The following is an 18,530-nucleotide window of genomic DNA, read 5'->3' on the forward strand; positions in this document are numbered from 1 at the left end:
AATTTAAAGGGATCAGAGAGAGTTCTTCATACCTGTGATCGACTTTTATACTAGATTTCGAGTGGAGACAGCCCATCCTTTACTTTGAGGAACCTATGTCCTTTCTACTATTCATTTCTCAGAATCATTTAATGCGACGGGGCTTCTGGAGCGACGTCATTAATGCGGCATAGAGTTCGAGTAGTGGTATCATTAATGCGGCGTGACTTCCTGACTCATTTTATCCTGCGGGCGTTCCTTGTTAAGCCTTTCTATGCCTGCAGTCAAGAGATCGAGGATTCTCTATATTTTCCGCCTACCTGCCTATACAGGTTCCAGAGGGTAGGATATCATTAGGATGGTGTCAGGACTCAGGGCAGCAAGTCTCATCTATCCCTACTGTCCACTTTCTTTGTGCATGGATTGCTTTGGGGGTGAGTTTTGCTCATAGATAGAGTGCTCCGCAAAGACCCACTGACTCATTCGGAGGAGGGTTGTTGGCCCTGATTGGGCTTGGCCGGGCTCTCTGATTTACTTCCCCAATGATTCCTCGTGGACTTACTTTAAGGGCCAACAAGGGGAAAAATCCCCTTACAAGTTACGTTATTAATTTCATGTTTTAAGTTAATGCATGACTCCATATATAGAATAGTTTTTGGTATTCTTTAATTAATTTGTACTAAAAAATCATATATAGCTAGCAAAGCTTAGTCCTGAAGGCTGAAATATGCATGAGATTCCTCAAGCTTAATTTATTTGAAAATGGCCTGGAAGCTAAGAGAAAGTACAAAACCATGCATGCTCTCTCTGCATTGACGTAAGCAGAATGTCGGACAAGGAACTAGAATAATAGTTACTTTGTTTTAATTTAGGAAGAACTTTTGAATTAGGCGATCATACCCATGTAAGAAAAGAAAACAGCTTCCATAATTTGAATTAATTACGTACCCTAGCCTGCAAGTGAAACAGACATTGAACTTCATAATCATGGTCATGCTTGCTTTTTAGCTCCCAGCTCCCGTGCATGCTTGCTGAAAACTGCATTAATGTATTATCCATGCAGTAGTACAAACTGTTCTTTTTGTCCTATATATGCATGCTTCAGTCTTGTTATAAATTTCACACTTTTGGCTTCGAAATTCCAAGTTTACGTTGGGAGTAGAGACGAGTTTCCTTTCAGCTCCCTCTCCCTCTCTTTATTAGAACCCAAAGTCGATGAATGTCGCATATAATATTAGTCTAGTGCTCTGTTTTGATCAAGCCAATGCCAAATAAGCTATATTAATATATATCTTAGGTGATGCTTGTTATAAAATAATATTAGAGGAGAGGACTACTACTCATTGCTCGAGACATGAGTCACTTGCATGATTTTCATATACCTCTTAGATTGGTTAATTTATAGCTAGTTAGGATGGTTAAAATTGCCTAATATGTTGAAATCCAAGCTGGGTTTTGATTCAATATATGATTGATCAATATATGATTCAATATATGATTCATCAATACTCCACTACATACATACATATATATACATCTCTACTTATATAGAAAATGATATTTGTAGACATAGAGTATATGGAAATTACGTAGTACTATTTATTTTTAAAAAATTGAGTAAATATGAAACTTATATGAAAAAATTAATTTTTAAATAATAGACTTTATTTTTTTTCAAAAAGAATATACAGCACTTGTGACTATATCTAACATTATTCTTTTATATATATATATATATATATAAATATATTGTGGATTTCAAGGTAGGTTGGCTTCATGCTTGTACTTGCCACATATTAAAAAATGGCATTTATTACATGTCTTTTGTGGACACCCATGCTCAGAGAATATTTAATTTATGAACAATTGGGTTATCATGCGGGTTGGAACTTGGAACTGACCTCTTTCAGTTTGGAGAATAAGCAAATTGACGAACTTTGCAGATTTGAAAAGAGTTGTGAATAATAATAATAATAATAATAAAGTAATAATAAAATATTAAATAATAATAAAATAATAAATAATAATAAAATAATAAATAATAATAAAATAATAAATAATAATAGAATATTACGAGAATACCTTAAATATTCTTAATACCCAAATCTCACCTGACCAAATTCGATTTGTCCATTTGGAGTACTATTGTTGTCAGGCCCATTTAGAGGTCATCACAGTTCTCCCCCCTCGCCTGATGGGCTTGCCAAAGTAACCCAGCCTTGATTATTCCTTTGAGGAGGAAGTCCTGGGCCTAGTTTCGGGCCTCTCTGGGCCCATCGGCCCATTTATCCAATTACAAGCGGCAATAATACTAGTATCACTGTGCGGGTGATATTGAAAGTTTAAGGTTGTGTTTGGATGTTGAAGTGAGTTGAGTTGAGCTGAGTTTAGATAATAAAATATTGTTAGAATATTATATTTTAATATTATTATTATTTTAAAATTTGAAAAAGTTGAATTGTTTATTATATTTTGTATTAGAATTTGAAAAAATTATAATGATGAGTTGAGATGAGTTAAGAAACCAAACGAACCCTGAAACTCCCGTGTGAGATATTTGTGGCAAGAATGTCAGGTCGGTTTGGATTAGAGATGAGATAAATTAATTGAGATAGTTTGTAAATAATAATAAAATTTGTAATTAAAATAAAATAAAATAAGATAAGATGATATGAAATCATTTTATTTCACTTTTAAATTCAAACGGATGTCTTAAATTGTGTATATTTTATTTTAAGAATATAAAATTTATTATTAAAAAGATAATATTTTCACGTTATCCATCATTTTTAAAGAAAAAACGCATGACTCTCCTCTTAATTTCAAATATCGCATCTCAATTTATCATTATAATTCTTTTAAATTTTAATATAAAATATAATAAATAATTTAATTTTTTAAAATTTTAAAATAATAATAATATTTTAAAATAATATTTTATTATTTCAACTCAATTCAATCAAACGCACCCTAAGAAGGATCGATTTAAATAATTAGCTATAGATATTTAGGCATATTTGTGGACTGGCGCTTCTGTTTCTGCGGTTCTCTCTCTCTCTAATATACTGTCCACCGGTGTCAGAATGGATTATGTTAGAACTTACGATCTTCTCAATCTCTCTCTCTCTCTCTCTCTCTGTGGCTGTCGTAGTTGGAGAAGGCACTGAAAGCGCGAGAAATGGCGGCAGTAAATGCGTCGATGGGTGCATCTTCCTCACAACCTTTTCTAGCCATGCAATCCGTTTCTTACAGTAATATAACTCCACATGTTTCGAACATGCTTGGTGAGTGATTTCAATTCATCTGCAAATTTTTTTCGGAGATTTTCCTGCAATAAATGATTCTGTTTTAGAATCTTTGAGTATGGGTTTAAGATTCCAACGAAGGTTCAGAAAGATTGGTTTGTATGATTCTTGGAATAGATTGTTTTCTCCTCGCTTCGAACTTACAATCATACTTCTTTTAATTATACACAAATTTCAATTGCTGTTCACGAAATTCCTCTCTTACCTTTGAAAAATTAATAGACAGAATTAAGTCTATGATTTTCTCACAAATTGTACTAAAAACGCAAAACTTTGAAAAGTTATTTTTTCCCCCTTGTGAAAAAGAAGTTCTACGTTTTTGATCAGTAGAAATTCAATGTTAAACACGTGTAATTAAATCGAATCCTGTGCTAATTTATTTTCTTGAGAAAAAGAAGTTCAATGTTAAACACATGTGATTTTACAAATCCTATGCTAATTAATAGGATATGTGATATGTTTCGTTTTGTATTACCGATTTCGTCATTGTATCTACTTTGAAATTTGTTTACAAGACGCAATCAGCATTGCTCCACCTTTAGCTCAAATGAAAATAGATACAGATTAATATCCTAGACTTCAAATGCACAACAGCTTTATATATTTATTTTTTGCAGCTAGCAGTTTGACCGGCTCTTGGTTGCCAAGGTGTTCCCCTAAGAAGAAGAGAATTGTCAAGATTAGTGCGAAAGTGAGAGCTGTGGGAACTGTTGGAATTACTCCTGTTGTGGAAATCAAGGAGTATGAATTCCACTGCCTACTTTTTTATCATATCAGTGCTAAACTTGTATCACATATGTTTTCTGTCATATGAACACTTTATGATTAATAAAGTGCCACCCTAGTTTTTCAGATTTTCTTGGAAGCGTATGTGCAATACACAAGAAAAAATAAAAACAAATTTCAATGCCTTAGCGTGAGAAACTGAATTGTTATTATGGTATTATCTGTAAATTCTGTCCTTTCAGGTTTACCCTTCCTACATGGGCTACGTTTGAACTTGGCATGGCCCCTGTATACTGGAAAACGATGAATGGTCTTCCTCCTACTTCTGTAAGCCATGAATTGTTGCTGAATTAGAACTGCAATGGGCTTTTGTTGGTTATCCACTTCTGAAGACAACGTGCATACAATGTTTGACAGGGAGAAAAGCTAAAGCTTTTCTATAATCCGGCTGCGAACAACCTTGTTCCAAATGAAGAATTTGGGATTGCTTTTAATGGTACTTTTATATACACCATATGCTTCATAATGTTTTGTACATTAGTCATTTTTATACACCAATTAAAGCAGGCACAAATATGAAGTTAGTCATGAAAACAGAAGGTTTATCATGTTTATAACTGACAGGAAACAGAATTTTCATTTTATCGTGTAACATATGCGCCAATTTATTGAATCTTTTATAAACAAGAGAAGGAAGCTAGCTTTAGCGATTGAGAAAAGTGAATTTTAATAGCTTATTATAGAAATTGAATATACAAATGAATGATATTATTCGGATGGATACCAAAATTCATGATAGATTCTACAATTTTGATAAATAGTTCATATTATATAATTAATCCGTTTGTTGTGTGGTTCAACTGCAAGCCCTATTGTCGCAACCCCACAGCAAACATGACATTGTATGGCTAAAAATGCAGTTGTAGGGGTCTCTGCTGTTGAAACTAATCAGTTAGAGTTCAATCCAATTGACTTCTTGAGTTGTGTTCTCTCCAGGGGGTTTTAATCAGGCCATGATGTGTGGTGAGCCCAGGGCAATGCTTAGGAAAAACAGAGGCAAAGCTGATCCCCCAATATATACCATCCAGATAAGGATTCCTAAGCATGGTTAGTAATCATTCTCTAAAGTATTTTGCTTTCAACTAATGTATCTTTCCATCTGTTAGTTGTCTTCTCCTTAATAATTTACCATCTCTCCACAGCTCTGGCTTTGATCTTCTCATTCACGAACGGAGTTGATTGGGATGGTCCTTACAAACTGCAATTTCAAGTTCCAAAGGGTTTGCGAAACAAGCCAGTAGACTTTTTCAACGAGGTATAAGTTATAACATTACAGTTACCATATGCTGCCAAGTTCTTGTTGAAATCAAATTCAGACATCACAAAAAATTATCTTTGCAGGACAGTAGGGAGGATTTTTTGTGACCTAAATGAACGCTTTTTGAATTATCAAACTAACTCAGACGAAATCACATCTAGCTATTTATTTCATAACATTTTTCATAATAGGTTAGATACTGAAATGGAGCTTTGAATACCGTATCGCAGGGTCTAGCAGAAGATCTGAATAAAGAAGGTGCATGTGACAGAGCTATCTTTCCGGACACGGAACTTGTGGTCAACAGATGTGCTATGATAGGAAATTTGACCGTTGAAGGGGTAAGTGAATTATTCAGGTGAATCTTAGCAATCATTTCGTTGTTTCTCTAGTTTATAAACTTTAATGGATGGAATGGAATAACACTGATGCAGGGGGATCGTTGCGATCTCAATCTCATGCCAGGATGCACAGATCCTAGCTCCCCCCTTTATGACCCACTTGCCAACGTAGACGATGGCTCCTGTCCAGTTGATTTAGATTCTGGGGAGTAGAATCATCCAGTCCATCCTCTCTTACCACACACATACATGTCATAATGGATTCGTCTATAAATAAGTTTTCGAACATAACATTACACTGAAAAACAGAAAAAACTTGTTTGGTTAGCTAGAAAACAAATATAATGCTGTCATCACTGCCAATTTGTCGAGTTGGCACAACTCTCAAGATTCTGGGTCCCTGATTTTCACACTAATCGACGTGAGAGTGCAACATCCAGCTTGCCAAAGGTAGTTAACAATAACTTAACATGAAGAGTCCAAAATAGAAACCACGAAAGCCTCTCACATCGCCTGGGAATGTGAGAGCAGAGCAAGCATTAGCACTCTAATCATGTCTGTGAGTGAAACAAGTCCAACAAGTAAACCCTGTTGGTCCACGACCCAAACTCGGTGCACATGTTTGGTCACTGCTTTGTCAATCACCTCTGCGAGGGATGATTCGGCTACGCAAGTAACAAGCTCCCTTGGTGAATCCGAAGCTTCATATAAAGGGCTTTTTGAGACGCTCTCGGTAAAGTCTAGTGCGCTCAAAGGCAACCATGATTGCAGCGTGGCGAGATGGCAACCCCTCAAATCTGTTGCGGAAAATGTACCTACTAGTTTCCTACCCCTGCCCTGCATTTCATAGTCTCAGAAAACATATGCGAGTTTTTAGTAATAAATTGGTCAATGAAACTGGACGTATCGTATCAAGGAAATCGGATTATATAATCCATGAGAAACCCCATTTACATACAAAGAGAAATCCATCTAGGTTCTTCAATTAGTACCCTTTCGGTTTTGAAGAATCAAAAGGAAAAAATTTGGGAGAAATGATGGGAACCCGGCCTTATTCTTGAAATCAGTTCCCTTCTCAGCATAGGCCAGCCCAGCATAACGACTAAATATAGAGCAATGCTCTACTTACATGTATTGTATTTGTCACCAAACTTGAAAGATCTACTTGAGAATGAATTAATTATTAAAGCAATGTTAATGTTATATACAGTCATGGCGTGCAAATTTTACATAGTCGTTTTGAAAAAAAATAAAGTTTATTATTAAAAAATTAATTTTCTTTTCATGTAGGTCTCATATTTATTCATTTTTTTAAAGTGATTGTAAAAAATTAATTTTCTTTTCATGTAGGTTCTATATTTATTCACTTTTTTAAAAGTGATTGTACAGCACTTTCATACTCATGACTGCAACTATCATTTTTCTAACTTAAAAAAGAGTGAAACAGATCTGATAGATATCTATTATGTGAGACGTTGAAGTTGTATCATTTAAAGAGTACTGGGGAGAAACTGATCAAGACAAACCAACTGGGCGCTGTTTTAAGAGACTTACATTTTTAAGCTGACTATGATCTTCATGAGCATCAGTGGAGGCTCTGATTATAGGAACAGCATTAAGCATAGCAGCCCTCATGCACTTGATGGCTTCAATGACTGTTGTGCGCTCAGTGATGGCAAAAACATTCGCAGTAACCGCTCCCGATTCTCTCACTGTGCGCGAAATGATACCTTGTATGTCAGATGCATGTTCCTTCAAGAACATTAACAAGTCCATTTGTGTAAGCATTCGATAGCTCGATGCAGACTCGACAAGTTCCACTCCCGATATGTTTTCCATGTGGCTGTCCAGTGGTACCAAAGCCCGGTGGATTCCTTTGCTAAACAGTTCCATACAATCTAACAAACTGCGTACGTGCATGTCACAATGATAAACATTATAAATTGACATGACATATAATTTAATTTGAATAAATATTATTTACACTATGAATACATGTCACTACAAGAAAAACAGTATTTTTGGTTCGAATTATTTGTAAAAATAACAACTATTTATAATAAAAAAAATTCATTTTGATATGAAATAATCATTTTTATTAGAAATAAAAAATCGTAGTGACTAGCGACTATCATTGCCACTTAATCCAAGTCTCCACGGCTTTGACAGGGGTTCGTTCCCCAGGGGCCCAGCTTATATATGTGACCTCAAAATAACTGCTAGCTAGGAAACAGAAAAAAGCTAACTTCTCCGAGTTCCCAAACAAACAGGGTTCTATATAAAGCTGTTCTAATTTACACTTCGGCTGCGAGTCTCAAAGAAAGAAAACATAAAAATGTCGTCAAAATATGGGTTGAAATCCACTCGTTTTCTATATTATATGGGTCGCATTGGCAAGATTTGGGATTTATACAGTAATATAAATATATATATATGTATGTATATGTATATGTAACAGAAAAATCACCTAGTATTATGGTTTAAGGTCCATAGACTAAGACCTTCAAGGCAGTGCCCTATGATGGATGAAACTGGGACCGCCATCTTCACATCAATATCAGACACATCGCCGGTGCCGTTCATCTGATCATGATCATCATCTCCAGCGATATAGGACAGGATATCTAGCATGGTGACCATCCCTATATAATGCTTCCGTACAGCCCCCGTCTGCTTATCGGACTCCATAATCATAGACCCGCCGGCTCCAATCCAGTGACCTGGCGGCGCAGCCACCGGCACTGCAACGACCTTGTTAGCCACCAGCGCGTTCATCGTGTGGGCAAGCGAGGCCGTGTAGGGCACCTCCACTAGTCTCCTCTTGCCCACCATCAGATCCCTCACATGCTTGTCTCTTACCCGTTGATTTTCAGTGCCTTGCTTTGTCGTGCTGTCGTGCTCCTTCGTTTGCTGCATAGTTTGCCACCGTTGCTTAGACATAAAATCGAGAGCTAGCGTCTCTCCTTAGAATCGAAGTGGTCTGTTATATATATACGCATGCAATGAATAGTAGAGAGCTTCATCATGAGGTATTGTGCATACGCGGCAGCACGTGTCAAGAGCAAGATTTGCATGTTTGCATGGCTACGTTTGTTTTGGCACGTAGCAGTTTCAACAGTACAAACAGTACTAAAATATTTTAATTGGCCGTGTTTTTAATCCGTAAATTGACTCATCTCTTGTGTTTTCTCATTAATTTGTGTTTTCGTGGGTTGGTTGGTTTTGTTTCATAGAATCATATGTGAGACCTAGGCATGCACGTCGATCCTGTCTAATTTATATATAGTTGAACATAAAATAAAAATAAAGTGAAAGTGAAAGAAATTTTACCCATTATATTTTATCTTGTGATAATTTCCTGAATCTTGATGGTTTAATTTGTCAATATATATAAACCTGAGTGAAGATTAAAGGGAAGAAAAAAGCATAAAATAATTATTCATGTCGGAACTGCTGTTTTGTTTATAGTGCCCTTTAAACTGTAACTAGCCAGACAAATTAAGCACAAATTAAGGACTCAGTGCACCTTTCTAGAGTCAAACACAACACGAGTAAAAATCGGCGGTAATTGTTTTAAAAAATAGTAGAGTTTATTATTAAAAAATTAATTTTTTCATGTGAATCTTATATTTTATTCATTTTTTTTAAAATGATTATACAGCGATTATATAATTCACAGTTATAAATATATTTTCGTATAATGAAATGGTTTATGAATAATAATGTAAAGTTTGAATACTTTTTTTTAAATCATGTTAAGATGTTTTATTGAGTTTTGAGAAATGAGAGATAAAAGTTGGATAAAAATATTATAAAGTTAAAATATTATTAAAATATAATTTTGTTTTTTTTTTTTTTGAATTTAAAATTTTTGAGTTGTTTTTTGTGTTTTGGAAAAGTTGTAAGGTAATGATTATATGAGAAAAAAAAATTATATTTGAATAATATAAGAAAACAAGAACAAATTTTAAGATGAAACTATATTCTCGGCTATTCCCAACAATCCTAAGTAACATGCAATTGTCACAGGGAATTAAGAATAGCCAGCCATATTGACAGTTTTGTCGCGTAGGGCTCACAAAAACTACAGCCCTAGGCATCTGCTCTGACTTCAATGTACGTTTAGAAAGGCCTACCGACTTAAAATTTTGTATCATAATGTATTGGTAGAGGATTAATTGCTAATTTGCTACGACTACGTGCACTATATTGCTATTTATTGGAAATCTTGTTATTTTTATTTTTATTTTTCGGATATAACATATTATAAATTATGAATCTATTTATCATTTATATAAATAATAATAATTTAGAATGTGTAAGATGATCGATCACGTAGTTATAAAATGATAATATTAGAAATGAAGAATATTATTTATAATTAGATACTATTTGTATTTATATATTCTGAAATTTTAATCACAGTACTGGATCAGATGATAGGGTACTCTATAATATTTCCACCAAAGTTTTAATATTGATCTGTTTCTGTTTATTTATTTCTGAGAATGGCCAGAGACACGAAAAGATTACAAAAATAATAATTACAAAAATTGATGTAATTTTATAGAATTATTAGATCTACTTTACAATAAAAATAATTTTAGAATTTGATATATATTATATATCATATTATATTAAACCACATCAATTTATAAATTTATTTTTATATAATATCTTTAAGGTTAAAATATATCATGAATCTTCAAATATATATATATATATATAGTAGAAGATGTTACGTGCCTCAGGCAGGTATGCCCAATTGAATGTTTTCTATGTTTTTATCTCATTAATAAGATACCTCTTTAACTTATAGAATTTTTACAAATAGATAAAAAAGTTACAAATTTGACTAAAATGTAATTTTTTTTCTTTTAGCCAATCACTCATTATTTGAAATTTACATTAGATTAGCTATCATACACTCTATAATAATAAAATATTATTATTTTTTATTATTAATATTTCTTTTATTAAATTATATAGATGAACATTATTTATAATATAATTTTTTATAAGATAAAATTATTACATTATCATTTATTTACTTTGAACGATGCATGATAGATGTTTTGATTTGTTATCAATGAGCTACAAAGAGTGAAAGAAAATAAAGAACTTAAGAAATTTTGTACTTTTTTTTCTCTTTTACACTCTTACCTAACAACCAAACAAATAAAAGCTAAAAGAAATACTTATGGTTAGAAAATCCTTTTTTCTATCTTCTCGCATTTCTAAGCAAGCAAACAGATCAAAAAAAAAAAAAAAAAAATTCAAAGTGGCTTAAATAATAAACAGCTAATCACTTCACATAGGCATAGATGGAATAAATAAAGTGTCAAACACAGACATTCATATTCATCCGTTTATAGTCTCTTTTAAGTATATATATATATATATATATATATATATATATATATACACAAAATTATTTATTCTTTATTGTTTGTGGGGGTTCGTTCATTGGAATAACGTCCCCATCCACGATTGGTTGGCATCACATAATAGATCAAAATACCTAACAATTTGGCATGTTCTAGAAGTTCTGTTTTTTACTATATCCAAAAAGATAGATTTTTTTTTCTTTTCTTTTTAATTTCGGGTTCTTTCTACCAGCTTAATTACTAATTTCCCAAACACAAATTCGATCAGAAAGTTTTAAGTTTGCATAAACACTATGAATATCTAATTAAATTGTATTGAAAAGTTTTCACGAGTAAGGTTTAGGCTTCGTTGAGATGAGTTCTTTATAAATAGTAGTGAGTTGAAATGGTGGAGTAAATTTTATATAGCCACCTAAAATGTATTTAGATGTTAATGTTAGTTTAGATGTATTTATGAGAAGTTGAAAAATATTATGGATAACGCGTGTAAATAAGTGTTGAGTTAAAAAAAATTATGAGTTCTATATATAAAAAGATTTTGAATTGAGATGAGTTTAGTAATGTGAAAGTTAAGTGTTTGGATGTTAAACTCAGTTTAAAATTAGATTAAACTGAGTTGATCTTAGTTCAATTCAAGTTCCAAAAAGGACGTTAGAAACTAGATTTAAAATCTTCGCAATTTGTTTGGGCAGTAGTGGGAGAGAAATTGGAATAGTAGATTTGAGGTTATATTGTAATGTCTTTTGAAATAGTTATTCTATATTCAAGTTAGTGTGTAATGTACTTTATTCATGTTACTCAAATGATAATATTTAATTTGTAAGATTTAAATTTTAAAATTTTTCTTTCAAATCAAATTATGTCATTTAAATATTTTATTAAATATATTATCTACATCGACTTATAAATATAATTTTATATCATATGGCTACTAACATACAGTATATTTGAATTTCTGCCAATTTTGTCATTTTTTCATAAGCACCATTATTATTTTTTTTTCAAGTTAATTGCAATAAAGGAAGAGGCCATTGAATGGTGAAACAACTCATCCCAATAACTAGTCAAATCCCATCACAACCTCTCAAATAATGCACCAAAATCCCATCATAACCACATGACTAACCACAAACAATTGGATGGATTTCATTTTGTGAATTAAATGTGACAAAAAATGGTTGGATCGAATGAGCTTCTAACATCCAGTTCATAAAAATGTTTACCTAAATGGCAATTATATTGGACTATGAATTTTCAATTTTTTCTTTTTTGGGTTTGGATCTATCGGTGCAGTAGGTGTATTCTCTCTAAAGCAACTGCCAAGGCAACTTATTAGATTAAGGTCTCATTTGTTTTTACAGACCATCTCATCTCATCTCATCTAATATAATCTTTACAATTTTTTTAAACTTTTATACAAAATACAATAAACAATTTAATTTTTTAAAATCTTAAAATAAAAATTATATTCTAACAATATTTTATTTAACTTTTATCTCATATCATATTATCATATAAACAAACGAGTTCTAAAGGATATTTTGCTTACATGGTGAAAGAACATGACTCTCAAAATTGATAAAATTAAAATGATAAATATTTGGTAGTTGGGTTATGTCTTAGCCATAAATTGACCAAAACTTCATAAAATTACACAAAAGCTAATGATATTAACATTTTTTTTTAAATATTACAGTGGCAAAATAAACAACTTTGTCATGCGTAGAGTGATGATTAATATAATTATTGTTTAGGACGTTGCTACGTCAACAGAAGATTTTTATAGAAATTATTTATCGAATACTATAAATTTTTTTTATCTTTTTTTACTATTTTTTTAAATTATTTAAATAATTTTTAAAAACAAAAAAATTATATATTCATTTAAAAATACTTACTTAATTATTAAGTAAAATAAAAAATTTGATAAAAAATTTCGATAAACATGTTCTGTGAGTATAGTATTTTCCTTATTGTGTATTATTAAAAAAGAAAAATGGTCCCCATGTGTGTGTTTTGAAAATGGGAAACAAACAGCTAGAGCCTAGGACCAAGCCGCATGAAGAAAAAGAAACGAATAAGCCTCGATGGAGAAGGAACACCAACTTCAAGTGCATACCCACTGTCCGCACGCAGTCCCACTGCACGCTTCCTTCGGCAAATAAACCAAACTACCATTCCAAATCTGTAGTTTTTGATCCGGACAGTTCTAAAAAAAAAAAACACAAAGAGTTGAACACAGAGTCGAGGAAAGATATGTCTACACCTTCTTCCAAAGCGTTACGTTTCGCATCTGATTATCTGCTTCAGCTTCTGCTTTTCTCTGTCCTCCACTCTGCAACCAGATAGCAGCACAAGACAAGAAGTTGAAGGGTTTGAAAGTTAGAAGAAGGAAAGGGACTTAAATTTGAAAACCCAGAATTTCGGGGGGTTCAATTTTTGAACTTTTTGTGGGTTTGATAGGAGAGGAGATATGGATCTTTACTCAATGTTTTGTTGCGGAAGGGTTTCGGATCGGTATGAATATTTACTTGCTTTATTTTTTTTATTTTCTTTTCCTAGCGTTACTGAATTGTTGGTGTGATTTGAGTTTGAGAAGTTGTGATGTGCTGTATTCTGGTGAGATATGGGGGAGCCGAAGAAGAGGGTTTGAATTCTGAATTTTGGGAGTGGGTGAGAAGAATCTCTGAATGGTTTGTTTGGTTGTTAAGAAATGATGGGAAAAGTCAAATAAAGAGCAAAAAGATAAAAATGGAATCTTGATGACTAAAACCAACAGACGCAGGCATCCGTTAACTGTACTATTTAATCAGTTTTTCCAGAATAAGGAGTTCTACTCCAGTTTTGTCTGTAAACGAAAGTTATATCTTTTATATTCTCTTAGACTCTGTTGTATTCTTTTTCCGTTATGAGGTCCTGAATGAAGTTTAATTAGTGGAGTGCGCAATTGTACAGGAGGGAACGAGGGAAGAAGCAGCAAACATGGAGGGTGTTTTCATTGAAGGAGTTGCATGCAGCTACAAACAATTTTAATTATGATAATAAGCTTGGAGAAGGAGGATTTGGCAGCGTTTACTGGGGTCAGCTTTGGGATGGATCACAAGTAATGATTACATTTACATGTTTCGACTCAAATTTATATCCTGCTCAGTATATAAGTAATTTGGCCTCTCTATTGTTTGCTGTTTGGCAAAATGACTTTTTTTTGGTGCGGATAACATTGATGGCTATCGTTGTTGATAGAAAAGAATTCATATAGAAAACCAGTATCTTGAAGTGTTGGTTTCAATTGATTTAAGTTTAGGTTTTGTATGTGTCAATATCAATATTATGTGCTACTGGACATGTCCTTTTTCTAACTTCTCGCTATGAACTACCCAAGAATCTGATCAGAATATATACTTTGAATAAAGCAGGCTTCCCCAGTTACAGAAACTGGTCTTTTCCCAGTTTCATTCCGGTAAATGGCATAGTTTTTTCTTAAAGTTTGACTTGTTGTACCTCCACCACAAAAAGTGAGGATATTAATTATTACATCAATAAAAGAGGGCTGTTTTCTCAAAAAAAAAAAAAAAGAGTATATATATATATATATAGATATGTCAATATTATTAGAGTTTTATAGTCTCATTGTGTTTCTATCAACGTTTTTGGTAGTTTCCCACCCCCTTTATTGCTATGTTGATTATTAAATCTGTCAGACAATGCCAAAAAACTAAACGGTCATGGGGCCTTTGTATAGTCTCTGAAAGGAGTTTGATTTCCTTTTTGTTGTTTCTTTCCATTCTATTCTCTTTCTGTGAGGCAATGTTTCCATTAAAGAATACAAAACTGGCATCATACTTCAACATGCATCTGTTATGGGCAATCAACTACGATACTAAGGGAGGTAGCTCAAGTCGAGGGAAGGCTAAAGGGAGGGCTTTGTGAAGACGTTCTCATAGTGGAATGTTCGGATAGAGGATTAGTTTTACGGAATCTAGGGGATGGGGTCAGGGAGGTGTAACGATAGTTTTCCAATTCAGGCTTGGTGTATTTTGGGTAGGTTTTCATGGGCTTTTGGGTCATTAGGGGCTTTCTTGTATGGGTTAGGTGTTTTTCTTGTATACGTCAGTGTACTTGGTTACTCCTATTGATATATATATAATATTATTACTTATATAAAAAAAAAAAATTCCCCTTTGTACAATGTTTGACGGTAAGTGGTGTCGTATCTACCCATCTTTGCAGTGCATACCACAAAACTCTCATGCACAGAATAGTGCCAAATCTTTGAATCTTGGCATTGTAAAATGGAATGATAAATCATGGCAGAGATATGCAAGTCAAACAAGGACATAGCATTGGGAAGTCATGGTATGGAGGACAGGTGGTTAGCTGATTGCTTAAACTATTTGTATGCACTATGCACTAAGTGATATTGTAGGGGTACAGTGCTATAGCAGGCCAAGTATTGATCGTATAGTTTATACAAGACATTTCTCATAAATGGAAAATTGCCAGTTCCACGTTTCTAGGCTTGTCCTGTATCCAAGCAAAGCTGTGGGCAAAAGTGATGCTCAATCAGTGCCTAAGCTAACATGTTTTATTTGCTTATTAAATTTTAAGTTTCTCCCAATAGGTTGAAGAGCTTTTGCTATCATTAACCTATCTTGAAGCCTCTTCTTCTAGTTAGGCAATTGCTAATAGTGCACCCTTCTCTATAATCAATCTTACCAATGAATATTAATAGGTTTACAGTCCATGTCGAGACACGGAGAACTTACGTCCTAAGTGACGTAGTAGGAAGAGAGTTATGATGCTTTGTTGGGCCAGCTTGCACTAATTACGTCTAATTGCATTGCTTGATACCTCTTGCTGCACTTTCATGCTAGCTCCTTGAAGATAATAAAAGCAGTTCTTGCATATTCTCTGAACTTGAAGTCCACTTTTCTCTATCCAATTGTGATATTTTTGGTTATTGTTCTCGCAAGAAACCAGATATTACCCTAAAACCAATAAAAAAAAAAACCCAGAAACCACTTAAAATGTGGTAGTCATTTGTAAGTTGACAGCTTCATGTTTACCAAAACTGTATTTGGAGCTTTTACTGCCATCAGAAGAATCTTCTTGGGTTAAAATTTAAATGCAAAATCAATTACTTAGTTTTCATGAGTTTGTAAGAAGCTCAATGAGTTTGTAATTTTAACGATTGCTCCTTGGGTTTTCAGATTTTTGCAATTAAATCCTCCCTGAATTTTGTTCACCTGATGATACTCTGTGCATTTGCGTATTGTTTTGATGCTCCTTTCCCTCATTATATTGGAATTCTAATGGCTGTTTGTCTGCCACTATAGTTCCACTTTTCCTTCTTATAAACTGGATATCTTTCTGAAAGGTGACAAATATGCAGATTGCGGTCAAAAGGTTGAAGAATTGGAGCAACAAAGCAGATTTGGAATTCGCTGTTGAGGTTGAGATACTGGCACGAGTACGGCACAAGAATCTGCTAAGTTTACGTGGCTATTGTGCTGAGGGGCAAGAGCGTCTGATCGTATATGACTACATGCCAAATTTAAGCTTGCTATCTCATCTTCATGGGCAGCACTCAGCAGAATGCCTTCTCGATTGGAATCGACGGATGAGTATTGCAGTTGGGGCTTCTGATGGAATTGCGTAAGTACTGAACCCTACTTTTTTCTTCATGCTTTGTGATGAGGTGTACTTAAACCCCTAATTTTTTTATCCAGCTATCTTCACCACCAATCCACCCCTCATATAATCCATAGAGACATCAAAGCTAGCAATGTGTTGCTAGATTCCAATTTTCAGGCTCGGGTTGCTGATTTTGGATTCGCAAAGCTAATCCCTGATGGTGCAACACATGTGACTACTAGAGTTAAGGGCACCCTTGGCTACCTTGCACCTGAATACGCTATGTTAGGTAAAGCAAATGAGAGTTGTGATGTCTACAGCTTTGGGATACTTCTTCTAGAGCTTGCCAGCGGCAGGAAACCCCTTGAAAAACTGAGTGCAACAGTGAAACGCTCCATTACTGATTGGGCGCTGCCATTGGTATGTGAGAGAAAGTTTGGTGAACTAGCAGATCCGAAGCTTAATGGTAAGTATGTAGAGGAAGAGTTGAAAAGACTTATCTTGGTTGCACTTGTATGTGCTAACAGTCTTCCTGAGAAGAGACCCACGATGCTTGAGGTGGTGGATCTTCTGAAGGGAATTTCAAAGGAGAAATTAGCTGAACTGGAAAATCTTGAACTATTCAAGTCCCCTCAAGCTGCAGATTACAATGATGGGGCATCAGTCGCGGAAGACAGCTCAGACTTCATTTCGGAGGAGAAAGATTTTAAGCCTGAAAAGAATGAAGAACGGGGTTAGAAATGAGCAAGCAAGATCACTGAAACTACTAAGTGCAGTATAAATTTGATGTGGAAGTATGTGCAATATTTGGATTTCTCGTGTCAAGGTGTAGCAAGAAAGCATGTTTTTTGCGAGTGCAGTAGGCTTTGTTTGTGGTTGGTTGCTCATCATCTTATCTTTCTTTGTACTGGAACGAATGACATGGAAACTGTGTTGGATTTTCTATTGGATTTTTAGCTCGAGAACTTCTATATACTTCATTGAATGACGCACGTACTTATCAGCTTTGTTATTATTACCATAAACGTCGCAAAGACTAGCTTACCGTCTGGACTATACATACACACACAGATAGATTTTCGCCAGTGTATAGAATTCCTTAAAATACAAATCAGCTATAGATATAATAATATTGACGTTGGTTACATTACATTCTACATATGGGTACAGATTACCGTGGGAGAGAAGAACCTTGTATTTTGGACCACCAAATAAATACAAATTTGTATTTTTCATTCCTAGTATCAAAAGATACAAAATGTTAATTGTCAATTAAGACTGCGTTTGAATGTTGAGTTGAGCTGAACTCAATTTTTTATGAATCGTAGTGAGTTGAAATGGTGGAGTAAGTTCTGTAGAATCTATCTAAGATGAATTTAGATGTGTTTAGATGTTAAGATGAGTTTAATACCTATTTATGAGAAGTTGAAAAATGTATGGACCCTACCAATGATTGTAAAGTTGTTGTAATGGTTGAATAATTAATTTATTAAATCTTTTATTAATAAAAACAAGATAAAATAATTATTAATAAAATTACAACAGTATCATGTCCACATTTTATTCTATTATTTATTTACATATTATTTAATTAATGGTAAAAAAACACGTGGCATGCGGAAGAAAATCTCCCGCTCGAGCGGGTTCTCAGTCGCTCGACAATCAAGCTGGAGAAATTTGTCTCCCGCTTGAGAGCCGAAATGCCTTTTTGGTCTACGGGAAATAGAAATAGAGAAAGTAATAGAGAGAGAGAGAGTCAATGGGTCCCACAAATTAAAGAGAAATAGAGAGAATGCCAATGGGTCTCGTTACTTTGAGAGAAAAGAGAAATAAAGAGTTC

The 18,530-nt window shown here is 33.8% G+C and overlaps 3 protein-coding genes across 4 annotated transcripts; 2 read left to right on the forward strand and 1 right to left on the reverse strand.

The window, feature by feature from the left end:
* The first annotated feature begins 2,994 nt into the window (after positions 1–2,994).
* Positions 2,995–6,057, forward strand: LOC109013913. Its single transcript, XM_035683327.1, has 8 exons — positions 2,995–3,263; positions 3,902–4,025; positions 4,253–4,337; positions 4,428–4,506; positions 5,007–5,117; positions 5,213–5,325; positions 5,559–5,669; positions 5,763–6,057. The coding sequence occupies exons 1-8, from the start codon at positions 3,158–3,160 to the stop codon at positions 5,880–5,882; spliced, it is 849 nt and encodes a 282-aa protein (XP_035539220.1). The 5' UTR covers positions 2,995–3,157; the 3' UTR covers positions 5,883–6,057.
* On the reverse strand, positions 5,902–8,627 carry LOC109013911 (SNF1-related protein kinase regulatory subunit gamma-like PV42a). The gene is made up of 3 exons (XM_018996177.2): positions 8,137–8,627; positions 7,224–7,575; positions 5,902–6,506 (listed from the first exon to the last, which is right to left on the reverse strand). The coding sequence occupies exons 1-3, from the start codon at positions 8,607–8,609 to the stop codon at positions 6,174–6,176; spliced, it is 1,158 nt and encodes a 385-aa protein (XP_018851722.2). The 5' UTR covers positions 8,610–8,627; the 3' UTR covers positions 5,902–6,173.
* A 4,450-nt stretch (positions 8,628–13,077) lies between these two features.
* LOC109013914 (PTI1-like tyrosine-protein kinase At3g15890) lies at positions 13,078–17,705 on the forward strand. Of its 2 annotated transcripts, none has more exons than XM_018996179.2 (4): positions 13,078–13,573; positions 14,012–14,159; positions 16,434–16,711; positions 16,786–17,705. In XM_018996179.2, exons 1-4 carry the CDS (start codon positions 13,530–13,532, stop codon positions 17,426–17,428), a joined length of 1,113 nt encoding a protein of 370 aa, XP_018851724.1. In that variant the 5' UTR covers positions 13,078–13,529; the 3' UTR covers positions 17,429–17,705. The 2 variants fall into 2 exon arrangements, with proteins under 2 accessions (XP_018851724.1, XP_018851725.1); XM_018996180.2 differs by having other exon boundaries at positions 13,110–13,573; positions 16,449–16,711.
* The last annotated feature ends 825 nt before the right edge of the window (positions 17,706–18,530 follow it).

Source organism: Juglans regia, chromosome 12 (assembly GCF_001411555.2).
Source record: "Juglans regia cultivar Chandler chromosome 12, Walnut 2.0, whole genome shotgun sequence".
Classification (NCBI taxonomy): domain Eukaryota; kingdom Viridiplantae; phylum Streptophyta; class Magnoliopsida; order Fagales; family Juglandaceae; genus Juglans; species Juglans regia.